The 18,893-nt window shown below is 53.7% G+C and overlaps 1 protein-coding gene across 1 annotated transcript in view; it reads right to left on the bottom strand.

Moving 5' to 3' along the window:
* RAB11FIP5 (RAB11 family interacting protein 5) overlaps positions 1-18,893 on the bottom strand; it is a 62,430-nt gene that overhangs the window by 20,643 nt on the left and 22,894 nt on the right. The window contains exons 2-3 of the mRNA XM_083520457.1: positions 13,252-13,688; positions 10,406-11,135 (exon numbers count right to left, since the gene is read on the bottom strand). Coding sequence (XP_083376583.1) covers positions 10,406-11,135; positions 13,252-13,688 — 1,167 coding nt within the window. The remainder of the gene's footprint in view (positions 1-10,405; positions 11,136-13,251; positions 13,689-18,893) is intronic.

The raw sequence follows: 18,893 nt of genomic DNA, 5'->3' as shown, positions 1-18,893 counted from the left end.
AGACACACCCAGAAATGCAGCTGCGGGGAGGAGAGGCGGAACTGGGCCCCAATCCTAGAATCAGAGCATGAGAAGGGATCCCCCAAGAGAAGGAATCTCAGCTCAAGAATCCCAGACGAGAGCCTGACGCCTCCCAAGGGAGTCTGTTTCCGCTGCTGAGCTGCTCTTGTCCTCATATTCCTGACGTTGAGCAGGAATCTCCCTTCTTGCACTCTGAAGCTCCAAGGTTCGAGTCCTACCCTCCAAGAGCAGGAGAAAACAAGCTGGCTCCCTCTTCCAGGTATTTGAAGGCGGCTCTCCTAATCTCCTCTCAGTCTCCTTGGCATCCACACAAAACTATTAGAAGACATCTGAAGACAGCCCTGTTTAGGGAAGTTTCTCATCTTTGATGTTTTATCGTGTTTTTAATATTCTGTTGGCAGCTGCCCAGAGTGGCTGGGGAAACCCTGCCAGATGGGTGAGGTATAAATTATTATTATTATTATTATTATTACAGTGGTACCCCGCAAGACGAACGCCTCGCAAGACGGAAAACCCGCTAGACGAAAGGGTTTTCCGTTTTGGAGGCGCTTCGCAAAACGAATTTCCCTATGGGCTTGCTTCGCAAGACGACAGCCCATAGGGAAATCTCAGGGACAGCGGGGAAGCGCAGCGCGTCTTCCCCACTGTCCTCGGACCTCCTCCCGCCGCCGGCTTCGGAACGAAGCTCCGATGCCGGGCGGAGGGGGAAAGCCTCCCGCCGCCACGCGGCATCGGGATGAAGCCCCGATGCCGGGCGGCGGAGGGGGAACGTCTCCCGCCGCCGCGCGGCATCGGGACGAAGCCCCGATGCCGGGCGGTGGAGGGGGAACGTCTACCCCCGCCGCGCGGCATCGGGACGAAGCCCCGATGCCGGGCGGCGGAGGGGGAAAGCCTCCCGCCGCCGCGCGGCATCGGGACGAAGCCCCGATGCCGGGCGGCGGAGGGGGAACGTCTACCCCCGCCGCGCGGCATCGGGACGAAGCCCCGATGCCGGGCGGCGGAGGGGGAAAGCCTCCCGCCGCCACGCGGCATCGGGATGAAGCCCCGATGCCGGGCGGCGGAGGGGGAAAGCCTCCCGCCGCCGCGCGGCATCGGGACGAAGCCCCGATGCCGGGCGGCGGAGGGGGAACGTCTACCCCCGCCGCGCGGCATCGGGACGAAGCCCCGATGCCGGGCGGCGGAGGGGGAAAGCCTCCCGCCGCCGCGCGGCATCGGGACGAAGCCCCGATGCCGGGCGGCGGAGGGGGAACGTCTCCCCCCGCCGCGCGGCATCGGGAGGAAGCCCCGATGCCGGGCGGCGGAGGGGGAACGTCTCCCCCCGCCGCGCGGCATCGGGACGAAGCTCCGATGCCGGGAGGGGGAGGGGGAAAGCCTTCTCCCGCCGCCCGGCATCGGATGGCTTTCCTGAAGACTTGGGGTGGGAGGAGGGTTTTCCTTCCCACCGCCAACATTCAGAATGCTGTTCTGAATGTTGGCGGTGGGGAGGAAAAACCCTCCTCCCACGCAAGCCCCGGGAACAGAGGGAAAGCGCTGCGCCCCTTCCCCTCTGTTCCCGTACCTGTCCTGAAGGCTTGCGGTGCGGAGAAAAGCCCTTCTCCGCACCGCCAGCCTGGCAAGCGGTTTCCCTAGGAACGCATTAATTGATTTTCAATGCATTCCTATGGGAAACCGTGCTTCGCAAGACAAAAAACCCGCAAGAAGAAAAAACTTGCGGAATGAATTAATTTCGTCTTGCGAGGCACCACTGTATTATTATTATTATTATTATTATTATTATTATTATTATTATTATTTAAGGTGGCAGGGAGGGTTGCAATTTGTGCAGGGCGGTCTCCATCCACCAAGTCTTTGCTCCTAACCCCCAAATCTTTTCCTCTGCCTCCCCGAATCCCCATTCAGCTCTCAGCATACAATGCCCTACTCGGGGGGAGCACACGTCCATCTGACCAGACGCCCCCTTTGCTGACCCCAGATACGGATTGTGGCTTCACATTGGTGAGAGGACATTCTGCACGCGCCCAGGGACACTCTTCACACTTGCACAGCAGATCACAAAGAGAGTGAGGCTCACCACTGCAATGGCAAAGCTGGCAGTGGGGCTGTTCAAGAGGGACCACTTCACAGGACCTTCGTGGTCACAGAGAGTCAAAATATTTTCACAGAACTGTGGAACTGTAGACTTGGAAGGGGTTCCTGAGGGTCATCTAGTCCAACCCCTCAGCTGAGGCATCCAAGGCAGATGGCCAGGCAAACTCTGCCTAAAAACCTCCAAGAAAGGAGAGACCACCACCTTTTGAGCGAGACTGTTCCACTGTTGAATAATAATAATAATAATAATAATAATAATAGTAATAATAATTTTATTTCTACCCTGCCCATCAGGCTGGGTTTCCCCAGCCACTCTGGGCGGCTCTCACCAGAACATTAAAAACAGAATAAAACTTCAAACATTAAAAGCTTCCCTAAACAGGGCTGCCTTCAGATGTCTTCTAAAAGTCAGATAGTTTTTTATTTCCTTGATATTTGATGGGAGGGCGTTCCACAGGGAGGGGGCTGTCGAAGAGCTCTTACGGTCAGAAAGTTCTTCCTGATGCTGAGTCAGAATCTACTATCTTACTTGAAGACATGGGTTCGAGTCCTACCCTCCAGAGTAGGAGAAAACAAGCTTTCTCCCTCTTCCACTGTGATCCACGCGATGGTCACCTCCAGACTGGATTATTGTAACTCGCTCTACGTGGGGCTGCCCTTGAGACTGACCCAGAAACTCCAGCGGGTGCAGAATGCCGTGGCGAGACTCCTTACGGGATCCTCGCTGCGAGATCACATTCACCCGGTGCTATACCAGCTGCACTGGCTCCCGGTGGAGTACAGGGTCAGGTTTAAAGTGCTGGCTTTAACCTTTAAAGCCCTATATGGCCTAGGACCCTCGTACCTACGGGACCGCCTCTCCTGGTATGCCCCACAGAGAAACTTATGGTCTTCAAATAAAAACATCTTGGAGGTCCCAGGCCACAGGGAGGTTAGGCTGGCCTCAACCAGAGACAGGGCTTTTTCGGTCGTGGCCCCGATCTGGTGGAATGCTCTGTCCCAAGAGACTAGGGTCCTGCAGGACCTGACATCTTTCCGCAGGGCCTGCAAGAAGGAGCTGTTCCACCAGGCCTTCCACCCAGACCCCCTCCTTTGGCAATCCTCACAGAACTCTAGCCCAATGGTTGCCATTAATTTGATTCTGAACTGATTTTATAATGAACTGATTTTAGAATGTTGTATCATTTTACTGTTGTTAGCCGCTCTGAGCCCGGCTTTGGCTGGGGAGGGCGGGATATAAATAAATTTTTATTATTTTATTATTATTCCATATGACAGCCCTTGAGATACTCATATCTCCTCTCAGTCTCCCCTTTCCCAGGCTAAACACACCCAGCTCCTTCGACCGTTCCTCATCAGGCTTGGCTTCCAGACCCTTGATCCTCTTGGTCTCCCTCCTCTGCACACCTTCCAGCTTGTCGACACCCTTCTTAAATTGTGGTGCCCAGAACTGGACACGGGACTCCAAGTGGGGTCTCCAGAGCGGGACCCTGGACTTGTTGATGCAGCCTAGAATTGCATCGGCTTTTTCTTCGGTTGCATAATGCAAGCCCTCTTTTATGTGCGCAAGGTGTGTCTTGTGCAGAGATGACCCCTCTCACCCCTCGGCCTGTGGACGCCAGCGTGGGGTGCAATTGCAATGAACTCGCGTCACCTGGTTTTAGTTATTATTTGCAAAATTTATAAGGGCCGTTTACCAGGCAGCTTTGCAGCGCCGCAGTCACAAGACCAGGCCTGCATTTCTGCTACAGCAGCCTTTGCGCCTCCTCTGGAAAGCGGCAGGCGGATGCCATCACTGCAGGGGGAACATGAGCTGGTACCAAAATTTGGGACGCGGCCGGGAGCCGCTGCTTCTGACCAATGCAGCGTCAAACTTTTCACTTGGGGGGCTCGGGGGGCACAGGAAGGAAGTAGGGAACTCCCTCCCATCCGATGTCAAGGAAATAAACAACGACCTGACTTTTAGAAGACATCTAAAGGCAGCCCTGTATTGGGAAAAAAATTATGTTTCACAATTTTTTATGTGCTGTAAGCTGCCCAGAGGGGCTGGGAAAACCCAGTATGATGGGTGGGGTATTATTATTATTATTATTATTATTATTATTATTATTATTATTAGTGGGCAGGCTCCTTCAGCCACCCTCCTTGAATCCCAAGCAAGACAGCTCTCCTTTAGCCTGTGTGCAAATTCTGCCTCCACAAGGTGGGCACACAGGGAAAACTGAATTAAGTCTGTATCTGTGTGTATTTTTCTGAGCACACACAACTAACTTCCACTGACCCATATAAATAAGCAACTGGTTCGAGAGCTCTCTCCAGAGGGCTACTATGTATAACTATGGAACTCCCTGCCACAAGACAGTGATGACTGCCAATCTAGGTGGCTTTAAAAGAAGGTCAGACAAGGATGCAGTCTAAACCTCTTTTAATGTCACCTAGCCACCTTTCCAGAGGTGGGAAGAAGAATTAATAAATTCTTGGGTTGCGAAAGTGATCCGTCCGGGATGCACATTCGCAACCCACAGTGTCCGCAACCTGCAACGGCGTGTCTGCAAACACGTGGGTTGTGATTCGGCGCTTCTGCGCATGCGCAAAGCGCAATTTAGCACTTCTGCACACGCACGACTGCCAAAACCCGGAAGTAACCCTTTCCAGTACTTACGGGTTTCGGCGGTCTGTAACCCGAAAATATGCAACCTGAAGCGTCTTTAACCTGAGGTATGACTGTATTAAGAACACATCCTTCTACGGTGACTAACCGGTGTCTGCTTTTAACTTTTTTACCTAGTTTTTATCGTGCAGCTTTACGTTCTATTGCTGTAAACAGCTTTGATCCATTTTTGAAATGACACAGCGGTATATACCGTATTTTTCGTCCTATAAGACGCACTTTTCCCCCGCCAAAAATGAAGGGGAAATCTGGGTGCGTCCTATGGGGCGAATGTAGTCTTTCCCTGAAGCCTGGAGAGCGAGAGGGGTCGGTGCGCACCGACCCCTCTTGCTCTCCAGGCTTCAGGAAGCTATCCCCCCCAGCAGCGCAAGGTCCCAGAGCGATGCCGAAGGTGCGCACACCTTCGCCATCGCTCTCCGACCCGTTGGGGGGCTGGGGTCGGGGGAAGCTCCGGGTCCCCCGCCCCCAGCCGCGCAAGCTCCGAGCGCGATGGCGAACATGCGCGCACCATCGCCATCGCTCTCTGACCTGTTCTGGGGGCTGGGGTCGTTGGAAACTCCGGCTTCCCCCACCCCCAGCCCCGCAAGCTCTGGGAGTGATGGTGAAGGTGCGCTCACCTTCGCCAGCGCTCTCCGACCTGCTCTGGGGACTGGGGGCGGGGGGAGCCGGAGCTTCCCCCAACCCCAGCCCCGCAAACGGGTCGGAGAGCGATGGCGAAGGTGCGCGCACGTTCGCCATCGCTCTGGGACCTTGCGCGGCTGGGGGCGGGGGGAGCCGGAGCTTCCCCCGACCCCAGCCCCGCGAACGGGTCGGAGAGCGATGCCGAAGGTGCGCGCACCTTCGCCATCGCTCTGGGACCTTGCGCGGCTCGGCCTCCCCCACCCCCAGCTTGGGCCTCCCCCACCCCCAGCCCCGCAAGCTCTGGGAGTGATGGCGAAGGTGCGCTCACCTTCGCCATCGCTCTGGGACCCTTTCTGGGGGCTGGGGGTGGGGGAAGCTCGGGCTTCCACCACCCCCAGCCCCTGCAAGCTCCGAGAGCAATGGCAAAGGTGCGCTCACCTTCGCCATCGCTCTGGGACCCTTTCTGGGGGTGGGGGAAGCTCGGGCTTCCCCCACCCCCAGCCCCGCAAGCTCCGGGAGCCACTCTGGCTCCCATTCTGGGGGCTGGGGTCGGGGGAAGCTCGGGCTTCTCCCGCCCCAGCCCCGCGCCTGGGGGGGGGGAAATAAAAAATTTCCCCCTTTATTTCCCCCCAAAAATCTAGGTGCGTCCTATGGGCCGGTGCGTCCTATAGGGCGAAAAATACGGTAATAAGAAATAAATTACGGCATATGCTTTTTGCAGACTAGAAAGATTCCATGCCTTTGTCTGCTGTTCTTTAGTGGGCCACAAGATTCACTCTTGTTCTTGGTAAATGATCAGGAAGCAGAGAGCAGGAAGGAATTTTGGGGGGGAGCCTCCCAGGTCTTTATCTCCCCCTCCCCACAGGTCAGCTATGACAGGGAGGGAGGGACACCCACCTGCCAATCACCTGATGGGTACGACCAGCTGGGATGAGAGCCATCCTCAAATATGTGAAGGGCTGCACCATAGAAAACGGAGCAAGCTTGATTTCTGCTGCTCCAGAGGGGAGGAATCAAATGACAAGAAAGGGGATTCTGGCTAAATATTAGGAAGAACTTCCTGGGGGTAATAATAATAAATAATAATAATAATAATAATAATAATAATAATAATAATAATAAATGTTATTTATACACCGCCCTCCCCGGCCAGAGCAGGGCTCAGGGCGGCTAACACCCCAAAAATCGCGGTAAAAACGTAATGGGGGGGTCCAATTTAAAATACAGGTTAAAATGCAATTTAAAATGCAGCCTCATTTTAAAAGTCAAAACCATAAGGGGAGGGAAACATAAGGGTAAGAGTGAGTCCAACCCAAAGGCCAGGCGGAACAGCTCCGTCTTGCAGGCCCTGCAGAAAGATGTCAAGTCCCGCAGGGCCCTGGTCTCTTGGGACAGAACGTTCCACCAGATGGGGCCGCTACTGAAAAGGCCCTGGCCCTGGTTGAGACCAATCTAAGAGCTGTTTGACAGAAGAACAGTATTGGGAGAGTGCAGACTCTCCTTCCTTGGAGGCTTTTAAGCAGAGGTTGGATGGACCTCTGTCACGGATGCTCTTGTTGAGATTCCTGCATTGCTGGGGGTTGGACTGGATGGCCCTTAGGGGTCCCAGTACTACGATTCCTTTGCATCACCAAACACTGGAGAAGAAAGGGCACCTCCGTGTCTCCCCCAGGGGCCCCCCATCCTCAGCTGAAGGGGATCCCAAGAGCCACGACAGCCCCTCTGCTTCTGCAGGAGAAGCAGGCGCAGCCCCACTCCCCCCCCCCCCGGAAGGGGGACGTCAAAAGAACCACGGCAGGAAAAAGCTGAAAGCCTGAGTGAGCCAAGCCCTGTTTGCGCGTCACATGCTCCAGTCAGCATCTCATCATGCGCCAGAACAACACATGCTCCAAAAATAACTCCCCCGGTGCTCAGCTCAGGTTTATCGCTATTTGGCTTGGGGGGAGACCAACAGCCCAGCTGCCCCCCAGGCCTGGATCTCACTGGTGGAGGGGACTGCAGAACCGGCACCAAGACAAAGAGCAACTTCTCTCTCTCTCCCTTCTCTCTGCGCCCTTCAGGACGCTCTTCGTCAGACACTGCGACTCAGAAATGCACCTGGAAAAAGGTAGCTCACGACCCAGCAGAGGGTGGCTCTCAAACCGTCGACACACACACAGCCCGAGGGGTCCGCAGCGCACTTCTGCAGGGTCCACAGGCCCACAACTGAAGGGGAAGGTGGGAGATCAAGGCACCCTCCACTGTCAGAAACAAAGAAAGGCTCCCTTCTGCACTCCAGTGCAGCTGTACCGATCGAAGACGCTGGAGGCGGAAAGGGCCTCTGCATGCATGCCCCACTCCAGATATTTAGGGCAGGTGACAACACAGGTTTGGCCACCCTGCCTGAGCCACCAGGGAGCAGCGCTCGGCCATTTACCCCAGCATGCTGGGTACAGCTGCATTGGAGTGTAGAAGGAAGATTCCGCTTAGCGACTTCCCCATGTGGTGGCTGCAGTGGAAGAGAGCCAACTGGAAGGATCTCTGCCTCGGGACAGAGAAGGAAAGCGTAAAATCAGGGCAGCGGGGCTGACGCCATCACCCAAAACAAAACCTGAGATTTGGCACCAGGAAAAGACCTTGCTCTTCTCAGTATCCGGGGACAGGACTCTGCCCTCAAGACGGCACGGAAGCTGCCCATGGACTTGGCCAAACACTTCTGCCTTGAACCCCCCCCCCCAAAAAAAAAGATGTGGTCATTAAACGAGTTTCAACTTGACGGCAGAACAGCATTCAAAGCCAAACCCCAACATCCGACCCCCTGCAGCAACATTGCATTCAGTACTGCCATTCCAGTTGGGGGACTGAGGAGAATCTGCAGTGCTCAGAACCTAGATAGGACCCTCAGAATGACCCCCCCCCATGCCCCCTTGACATCTGAAACACCCTGGGGGGATCTCAGGGAGGAGGCGCCAAGGAAAGGGGGTGGTGCAGAGGTTTGGCCCAAGCTGGCAACCCGCCTCTGAAGCCCCTCCTGCCGGAGCCTTGAATGAGACGATGGCAACACAGAGCCAAGCGCCCACTTGGAGACCAATGGCCCAGAGTGTCCTGGGACGCCCCCAAGGCGGCAGGACCTAGAGAGCGCCAAATCTCACGTAGCCACAGGTTACACCAGCAACTCCCCAAAGCCCCTGCCCCATCTGTTCTTCACAACTTCGCTCACCTTTGCCTTTAGATCCTCGGAGAGGCCACTCTGGCCCACGGGCCCACCATGCCCAGGGGTCATGACCCAAACTTGCCACATCCCTAGGCACAGGTCAGCCAGAGCAAGCAAGCAGAGCCTATCTGCCCCAGCAGATTTCCAGTGGTACCTCGTTTTGCGTCCGCCCCGTTTAGGGTCCATTTAGTCCAACGTCCACAGCAAGCCCAGAAGTCCCGGAATGGGTTACTTCAGGGTTTGCTGCTCGTGCACGTGCAATAGCGCTAAATCGTGCTTCGCGCATGCGCAGAGAGGCGCTTTGTCGAGTGTCCGGGGCTCCAGAACGGATCCCGGGCGCAAAAGGAGGTACGACTGTACTGCCAAGTTACGCACCACACAACCCACCCCAGACCTTTGCAATGGCTCCCAAGAGATCTGTGAGCTTTGCAGGCAGGAGCCCCTCCAGGGACACCTGGAAACGAAAGCTGGATTTCTGCTCTGAGGATGGCTAAGCACTTGTTCTCGGTGGGATACGGAGCGATGCAACTCCCCAGAAGTTTAGGAAGCTGATGCAGGTCTCAAATTAGTTTTCAGTTCATTGCTGATTTTTTTAATGTTTTAAATTGTTGTTTTTCACCAGTTTTGCTTTTGCCAATAATTTTTTTTCCTGTTTTACTCTTGATGCAAACCACATGGAGGTCATTGTTGGTTTTTGCAACCAATTAGTGTATAAAGGTAAAGGTAACCCCTGACCATTAGGTCCAGTTGCGGACGACTCTGGGGTTGCGACGCTCATCTCACTTTACTGCCAGAGGGAGCACCGCAGTGTACAGCTTCTGGGTCATGTGGTCATGTGACTAAGCTGCTTCTGGCGAACCAGAGCATCGCACGGAAAACACCATTTACCTTCCCACCGGAGTGGTACCTATTTATCTACTTGCACTTGACGTGCTCTCGAACTGCTAGGTTGGCAGGAGCAGGGACCGAGCAATGGGAGCTCACCCCGTCATTGCGGGGATTCGAACCGCTGACCTTCTGATTGGCAAGTCCTAGGCTCTGTGGTTTAACCCACAGCGCCACCCGCGTCCCTAATTAGTGTGTACATTTTATAAAATAATCATCAATTAAGAGGAGCGGCATGGAAAGTGACAAGGAGGACGTTGTTCATGTCATGCTCAAAACCAGGTTTTTGAGCATAGCAGAGCCGCTTCCTAGGACGGCTCCGTTGCCGCCTGGCTTGGCTTCCGACTCTGCAAGCTGCTCCAGCCCTGCCAAAAAAGAAACCTGGCAAATCTGAGCCTGGCAGGGAGGAGGGCAGGAGGCCAGAGTCCGACCGAAAGGAAGCAGCCAGATACCCCACTTCCTCCTTGCAGCTCCACGCAGGACCCTCCAGCAGCAGAGGCGCCCTGGGGAGATCTGCGGATCCTGGCCCTGTTTCTCCCCGTTCACCCCGAGTCCTCCTTGGCCCTTCGCCCTGGGGGAGCTGCCTGCCTCTCTCCTCTCTCCAGACCCCCCTCCAGACCTGCTTCAGCAAAGCCTTTCTCCACCGCAAGCCCAACTGCTCCAGCACAGCCTCCTCACCCCAGTTCTCCCTCACCAGACTCACTTAACGTGCGCAGGAGGCCGTTCCACAGGCTCCGCGCCCCCTGCTTCTTCCAAGTCCTGCCCGGAGCCCAGCAGGCACAACACAGAGGGCCAAGATGCAGCAGCACACAGACCGGGGGCCACAACCTGCCTCTCCCAGCGCCACCCCCCTCCCTGGCAGACACAGGCAACACCAGCAGAGGGACAGAAGCTCTCTCCCAGCCTCCCCCCAAAGCCGCGCTCACCTGGGCTTGGGGGGCATCTCCTTGGCATCCTGGAGGCTGAACCAGCTGCTGCTGCTGTTCCTGCTCCTGCCCCGCTCTTCTCCGGCCGCCACCACCACCCGGGGGGACGGCTCCCCGCTCTTCCCGCCGCCCTCTTTGCTGCTCCCCCGGCGGAAGAAGCCCGTCTTGGAGAACCTCTTCTCCTCCTCCGCTTCCTCCTCCGGCTGGGGCCAGACCCTCCGGACCTCCCCGGAGAAGACCATGGGCGTGGCGATCTGGATGGGCTTGCTCTCGGCGTGCAGGGCGGCCGCCGCAGCCGCAGCCTCCTCCTCCTCCCTCCTGGCCCTGACGCGGTGCTTGTTGAGGGCGATGGTCTTGACGGACAGCTTGTCCTCCTCCTGGGCCGCCAGGATGGGAGGGGAGGGGATGAAGCGGGGAGGGTCTTTGGGGGGCGCCTTCGGCAAGATGCTGCTGGACCAGGGCGGCAGGTCCGGCTCGGGGGCGGCCGGGGGCTCGGATCCAAAGGCCTCCTCCTGCGGCTTGCTGGCGGCGAGGGCAGGAGGAGCAGGCGCTGCGGAGAGGAAGGAAGGCTTTGGCGTGGGCTCCTCGCAGTAGATGTGGCTCCCGTTGATGCACAGAGAAGACCGGGAGACGGGGTCGTTCTGGGTCCTCAGGCTCTGGGTCGACTGGGAGGCCTCGTCGCTGAAGGCCCTCTTGTGGGTCAGCTTGGGGGAAGGCAGGAAGTCTCTGACTGGAGAGGAAGACAGAGGAGGGGAAGGGTGATTGGTGAGGCCAGCCGTCCGCGTCGCCCACAAGGCCCCCCAACCCCCTCTGGGTCTGCCCCCTTCCGGCTTTTGAGCCGCAAAAGATCCTGGAAGAGGAGAATGCACTACAGTCATACCTTGGGTTAAATTTGCTTCAAGTTGAGCATTTTCAAGTTGCGCTCCGCGGCAACCCGGAAGTAATGGAGCACGTTACTTCCGGGTTTCGCCACTTGCACATGCGCAGATGGTCAAATTGTCGTTATGTGCATGCGCGGAAGCGGTGAATCGCAACACACGGAGGCAGGTTGATTTGATTCTGGATGCGAACAGGGCTCCAGAACAGATCCCGTTCGCATCCAGAGGTACCACTGTACTGTATTTTAATATTTTGTTGGAAACTGCCCAGCTGGGGAAGCCCAACCACATGGGCTGGGTATAAATAATATATTATTATTATTATTATTATTATTATTATTATTATTATTATTATTATTATTATTATTATTAGGTGCCAGCCAGAAGCCTTGAGGCACCGACTGCCCAATCCCTAAGCAGACCCCCTTCCTGGCCCTGTTCAAAGTGCTGGGAGAGGGTCTCATGGAGCATTGGGATAAGAACCAACAAAAAGCCCTTTGGCAGCAGGATCAGGCCAAAGGAGGCCCATTTCGTCCAGCATCTCGTTCCCACAGGGGCCAAGCCCAGGGCCACAGAAGCACAGGAACCTCCAGAGAGCATCTGCTGCTGGATCAGGACCACAGCGCATCAAGGGCACATCCTGCTCTCACGTTGGCCGACTCGATGCCCAAATGGCAAGCACCAAAGCTGGGCTCTCCCCACCTGTGATTCCCAGAAGCTGGGGCCTGATCCAGCTCTCCTTATGCCCCCTACAAAGTCACATTGCGTGTTTACTTCCGAGGTGACCCAGGGTCTGGAAACCGAGCCCTGTGAGGAACCACTGAGGGACTTGGAGATGCTTAGCCTGTGTTTCCTGTGTTTCCGGGATTAGACCAGGTGGTCCCTGAGGTCCCTTCCTTTATATATATATAAATTTTTATTAGTTTTTTAACATATCATTCTCAACAGTAATTAAACATACTTTTACATCTTATTCAATTTTTTTGACTTCCATCAGTCCTGTCTGAAAATTTTCCAGTCTAATCTCTTAGTATGCATTTCTTATTTTCCCTATTACATTTTAAACTCAAAACCAATATCTCTATCTTTTTCTGTTTTGTAACACTTTGTATATTTCTCCTTACAAAACTTCTTGTAGTCCTACTAGCGTAATTTGTTGATTACAGTTGCTCTTCAAATAATTCATATACTTCTTCCAATCTTCTGTCAATCTCTGGCCTTGAGGTCCCTTCCTGCTCTAGGATCTCTCAAATACTAAGTGCCGCTCCCCACCTGACCTGACATCATCACCAGAGGCCCTTCTCCCTTTTCCTCCACACAGAGAGGTCTGGAGGGGGGGCCACACGAGAAGAGGCCTTTTCAGTGGTGGCTCCCGGCTTGGGTGATGCTCTCCCCAGAGAGCCTCACCTGCAGCCTACACTAAATATCTTTAGGCGCCAGGTGAAAACATTTCCCTTCAATCTACGGCCTTTTTCACGTGCCTGGGAGGTGGGAGTATAGCTTTTAAAATATTATATTATGCATTTTGCGTTTTTATGTTGTAAACCGCCCCGTGATTTTGGAAGAAGGGCAGTATATCAATTTATTTTAATTTTTTTAAATGTGACTTTTAAGTACAGTTGTACCTCCACTTACGTATCCCTCTGGATACGGAATGTGGCAAACCCAGAAGTATTTTTCCGAGTTCCGTCTCATGCGCAGAAGCGCTAAAGCGTGCTGCGCGCATGCACAGAAGCGGTCCCCCAGTTGCAAATTCTTTGGGATGTGGCTGGACCTCCACAACGGATCCCGTTTGCAACCTGAGGTACCCCTGTAACTGTATTTCCTCAGCAAATTACTGCACCTTTCTAGGCTCTACTTAATCACAGAATCGCAGTCAAAAGGGCCCCCAGGGATCATCCATCCCAACCCACCGCAATGCCGGAATCACCCTCGACCAGATATTCTCCCCGCCCTCCTCCCTCTTACCAGAGCGCTCAGTGGAGAAGCTGCTGTGGCGGCTGGGCGAGGGCACCATGCCCGCCTCGGAGGGTCCGATGCCCACCAGGCTGCCGGCCGAGGAGAGGGTGCTGTCGGAGCCCAGGGAGGTGTTGGACTGGGTGAGGGAGGACTTGCGCAGCTTGTTCTTGAAGAAGAAGCTGCCCTTGGCCTTCTTGCCCGCCAGGCCAAATTCCTCCTCGAGGGCCCCGCTGCTGCTGGGCACGATGGCGGAGGCCGACTCCAGGTCGTACTTCTGCCGGCCCTTCAGCTTGTCCTTCAGCTTCCCAAAGGGCGACCGGGGCTTGTCCTTGATGGACAGGTCAAACATGCTGGCCGTCAGGCTCTGGCGCATGAACTGGATGCTCAGCTGGATCTCCCCGCGCTCCTTCTCCTTCTTGCCAGGCTTGGAGTGCAGCTTGTACCACCTGAGGGGGAAGAAGGGGAAGGAAACGCATGAGAAATGTGCCCCATCCCCTTCTCACACAGGCCTGTTATCCCCTCCAAGATCCGTCCCTTGTGTGCAAGAACTCAAATCTCTGAGCGTGAACATGCCCTCTGGAACTCCCTGCCTCTTGACACCAGGAACCTCAACTGTCCTCTTTTCAGAGCCTGCTTAAAACACCCTTGTTTCATTAAGCCTGCCCTGTGGATAGCAGATGTCAAGGCAATAAACAAGTATTTTACTTTTAAAAGACAACCGAAGGCAGCCCTCTTTAGGGACGTTTTTAATGTCTGATGATGCTGTTTTTAATATTCACTTGGAAGCCGCCCAGAGTGGCTGGGGAAACCTAGCCAGATGGGTGGGTATATATAAGTGAGTGTGTGGAGGCGGTTGGAGGATGGATGGCAGCTAACAGATTGAGGTTGAATCCTGAGAAGACAGAAGGACTGTTTTGGGGGGACAGGAGGCGGGCAGGTGTGGAAGACTCCCTGGTCCTGAATGGGGTCACTGTGCCCCTGAAGGAGCAGGTGCGCAGCCTGGGAGTCATTCTGGACTCCAAGCTGTCCATGGAGGGGCAGGTCAATTCTGTGTCCAGGGCAGCTGTTTATCAGCTCCACCTGGTACGCAGGATGAGACCCTACCCGCCCACAGACTGTGTTGCCAGAGTGGTGCATGCTCTGGTTATCTCCCGCTTGGACTACTGCAATGCACTCTACATGGGGCTACCTTTGAAGGTGACTCGGAAACTACAACTAATCCAGAATACGGCAGCTAGACTGGTGACTGGGAGCGGCCGCCGAGACCACATAACACCGGTCTTGAAAGACCTACATTGGCTCCCAGTACATTTCTGAGCACAATTCAAAGTGTTGGTGTTGACCTTTAAAGCCCTAAACGGCCTCAGTCCAGTATACCTGAAGGAGCGTCTCCACCCCGATTGTTCTGCCGGGACACTGAGGTCCAGCTCTGAGGGCCTTCTGGCGGTTCCCTCATTGCGAGAAGTGAGGTTACAGGGAACCAGGCAGAGGGCCTTCTCGGTGGTGGCTCCCGCCCTGTGGAACGCCCTCCCATCAATGGTATTACGGTATTTTAATATTTGGTTGGAAGCTGCCCAGAGTGGCTGGGGAAGCCCAACCAGATGGTCGGGGTATAAATAATAAATTATTATTATTATTATTATTATTATTATTATTATTATTATTATTATTACTACTACTACTACTACTACTACTACTACCAACTCCCTGCCTCTTGACACCAGGAGCCTCAACTGTCCTCTTTTCAGAGCCTGCTCAAAACACCCTTGTTTTGTCAAGCCCAGCCAGGGCATTTAGGAAGATTCCACCTTCTTTTAGTCTATTGTTACTTTAGCTTTTTTAAAAAGTCTTAAATCGTTATTAATTCCTCTCCTTGAAAAAAATATTGTTTTACCTTTTTGGCAAACTGAGGTTGTTGTTGTTTTACAATCAAGCAGGGTATCGATTTTATGAAATAACTAAACAAACGAAATCTGCAAGCAGCAGGGGGGAAATCTTCACGCGGCGCCACATCCCAAAAGGCAGAAAGACCCTCCGGCCCCCACCTGACTTCAGCCCCGCCCTGGGAACCCAAACCGGCTATTTGGGAACCCAAATAAAAATAACACCTTGATTTCTTACCCACCCTTTACCCAAAGGTCCCAGGGCGGGTCACAACCATTTAAAGCTCAATATTAAAAGCATATTAGAAGCAGTATTCTTTTGCAAGGTAAGATTGTAAAAGTGCAAGGAATCAGCAATGTGGTAAACACAACCAAGCAATGAAAACTGCAAGACTTGCACAAAACAAAACTTGCTCTCTCTCTCTGTGTGTAACTGTTATTAAAATTTTCAAATATTTTCAAAGCAACCCTCAAGTCAAACAATTACATTATTTCATAAGCTGACTTCCTCCCCTCCCCACAGTGTTTTTACTCAGACCTTTTCTCCTGCGTTACATCTTAATCCATTGCAAAAAGTTTCTCTATTGCAATTATTTTGTCATTTTTCTTCCGCTGCTGAATTACTGGACTGCTGTCACTTAGCGGACAGCAGCTCCTCTTTCAGATTTCTCATGGCACTGCAGCCCCCCTTCCGGCTCTCGTGTGTCCCATTTCCAAATCCTCCCCCCAGGACCCCCACCCCCCAGCTTCTCCTCTGGGTCTTGCCTGAGGCAACAACCCCACGTCCTTCACAACCCTAAAACTCCACCAGCCCCAGCGAAGCCTCTTGCTCCCCCCATGGCGCAGGGAAAGCCGTTTTCGCCCCAAAATTCCCGGAACAAAATATGCTGAAGCGGCACCTCCAAAACACAGGAAGCGGGGGTTTGGGGGGGTGTAGAGGGGAAGAGGGACACAGCTGCTGCGTGAGCCCTTGCACGGTTTGCTCAAAGGCAGGATGCGCTCCACAACTGGTTGGCAACTGATCTGGGAGGAATGAAACTTTGATTATTTGTAGAAATCATTTCTTTGTTCCTTGCCACAAACACCATTGTTGTCTCATTGGCAGCCTGTCGGGTTTAGCATGAGTTGGACGCCTGGCGGCTTTGGCCCCCCCAGAGTGCAAATTGGCCAGATGTCTCCTGAAGCCCACGCCAGCCCCCCAAAACCCCAAGAAGGTTTGGGACCAGCTCCAGGAAGTCCCCTTCCCCTGGCAGGCCAAGTCCTGCTACACAAGCCGTGCAGCTGAGACACACCCGCGCCAACCTGGGTGCCCAAGAGACACACATACGCCAACCTCCCAAGACCCCAGAGGTCCTGGCAGCTGCTTGCACCCATTGCCCTCCCAGCTTGGTTGCCTGCAGGGGGCTCTCTGAAACCCTCTGCAGCAGGATTCCCCCAAACTTGGGACGCCAGCTGTTGTTGGACTACAATCAGCCCTAGCTAGCAGGGCAAGGGGACAGGGATGATGGGAATTGTAGTGCAGATGGAGACCCAAGGCTGGGAGTTGAGAGAGCCAAGGCTCTACATGCTTCTCCTCCCACCCTGCAAGTGTTAGAAATTCCCTGGGCACCAGTAATGTAAACAAAAATCTGCCCCTTTTCCCCTTATGGGGTACCCAAGAGCCCATATAGAGTCCTTACGTAGGTTCCCTATTGATAGGAGAAAACAACAGAGGCCAACCAGAGAATATTGAGAAGCAAAGCAGCTAGTAAGCCTGATCTTTATTGATCTGTTGCCCTCCTCACACGCAGGAAAGGAGAAGGAACCCAGAACAATGGCACGCAAGGCCTTATATAGACATTTTAAATTCCCTGCCCTGGAGCTCCAGACCACCCCTCCATACATCATACATACATCACAGAAGGGGTGTAACCTAAGACTACCCCCCAGATACATCATACCTACATCACAGAAAGGGCGGTCTACAGCAGAAATCTGAGTGCATTGTTTACCTCCTGTCTGCCAGGTTTACCTGTTTAATGCTTACTCGATTGGATTACCTGGGGAGCCTGGCCAGTCTTTTGTAACAATAAATACTTAGTTCCTGAGCCAGGTCAGCCTCATACCCTATTCATCTCTTAAATGTGCCCTTCAGACAGGATTTGTGAAGGAAAAGACAATGGGGAGGCTTTTCTATTTTCCTTTGACCTTGCAGAGCAAACATTTGGTCAGTTTGGGAATCAAAAATGGTTTCAGGTCGGTCTTCCTGTGCTGATCTATGTATGTGCTTGGTTGGTACACTTATGAACATTTAACATATCTCTAAGACCAGGAGCAGCTCTGACACCTGCAGTTCCCACCTGCAACTCATCTTCAGAAGCATCGCTGCCTCCGATTGCGGAGACCCAGCATAACTATTGTGGCTGGGAGCCCCCAATAGCCCCCTCCCCGCTTCCATGAGTCCTCTTTTATTTTTATTACTTATTATATTCATATTGTTATATTTATATTGTTATATTGCTATGGTTTTCCCAGTAGTGATGTATGGAAGTGAGAGCTGGACCATCAAGAAGGCTGATCGCCGAAGAATGGATGCTTTTGAATTCTGGTGCTGGAGGAGACTCTTGAGAGTCCCATGGACTGCAAGAAGATCAAACCTCTCCATTCTGAAGGAAATCAGCCCTGAGTGCTCACTGGAAGGACAGATCCTGAGGCTCCAAGACTTTGGCCACCTCCTGAGAAGAGAAGACTCCCTGGAAAAGACCCTGATGTTGGGAAAGATGGAGGGCACAAGGAGAAGGGGACGGCAGAGGACGAGGTGGTGGGACAGTGTTCTCGAAGAGACCAGCATGAGTTTGACCAAACTGCGGGAGGCAGAGGAAGACAGGAGGGCCTGGCGTGCTCTGGTCCAGGGGGTCACGAAGAGGCGGACATGACTAAACAACAACAATATTTATATTCCAAGTGGCTTTTGCTTTCGCCAAAGGACAGGGAGCCCCATTGCAGAAATCTGTGGCAGTCCAGGATTGGGGGGGGGGGGCCAGGGATCCAGGAGAGGGAAAACAGGGCAGCAGCTGCCCAGAGGAACCTCCCCGATGGAAAGGCCTGCCAGGAACCGGGACAGCGGGTGAGTCAGGGAAAGTCTTTCCACTCAGAGGAGGGTGGAGACTCAGAACCGCCAAAACAAACATGTTGTCCGGATCAGCCAGGCTGCATATCTTGACCAGCAGAAACACAGCTCTCTCCAAGAGCAGCTACACCAGACTCCCCCCCCTTTTCTTTTTTTTCATTACAGATAGAGCTCAGGTCTTTCCAGGTGCAAAACGCACACTAGATCCAGGTTCCGTCCCCTCGAGAAAACAAGCACACCCGCCAGGCACCGGCAGTAGGAGCGCAAAGTCAGGCAGGTATTTGATTTACCGTATTTTTCACTCTATAAGACGCACCAGACCACAAGACGTACCTAGTTTTTGGAGGAGGAAAACAAGAAAAAAAATATTCTGAATCTCAGAAGCCAGAACAGCAAGAGGGATCGCTGTGCAGTGAAAGCAGCAATCCCTCTTGCTGTTCTGGCTTCTGGGATAGCTGCGCAGCCTGCATTCGCTCCATAAGACGCACACGCATTTCCCCTTACTTTTTAGGAGGGAAAAAGTGAGTCTTATAGAGCAAAAAATACAGTAGTTGTTTAAGACAGGGGGCAGCAAACTTTTTCAGCAGGGGGCCGGTCCACTCTCCCTCAGACTTTGTGGTGGACCGGACAGTATTTTGAGGGGGGGGGGAATGAACAAA

The sequence above is a fragment of the Podarcis liolepis genome (assembly GCF_965112155.1).
Source record: "Podarcis liolepis genome assembly, chromosome: 9".
Lineage (NCBI taxonomy): Eukaryota > Metazoa > Chordata > Lepidosauria > Squamata > Lacertidae > Podarcis > Podarcis liolepis.
This window is presented reverse-complemented; position numbering and strand designations above follow the sequence as displayed.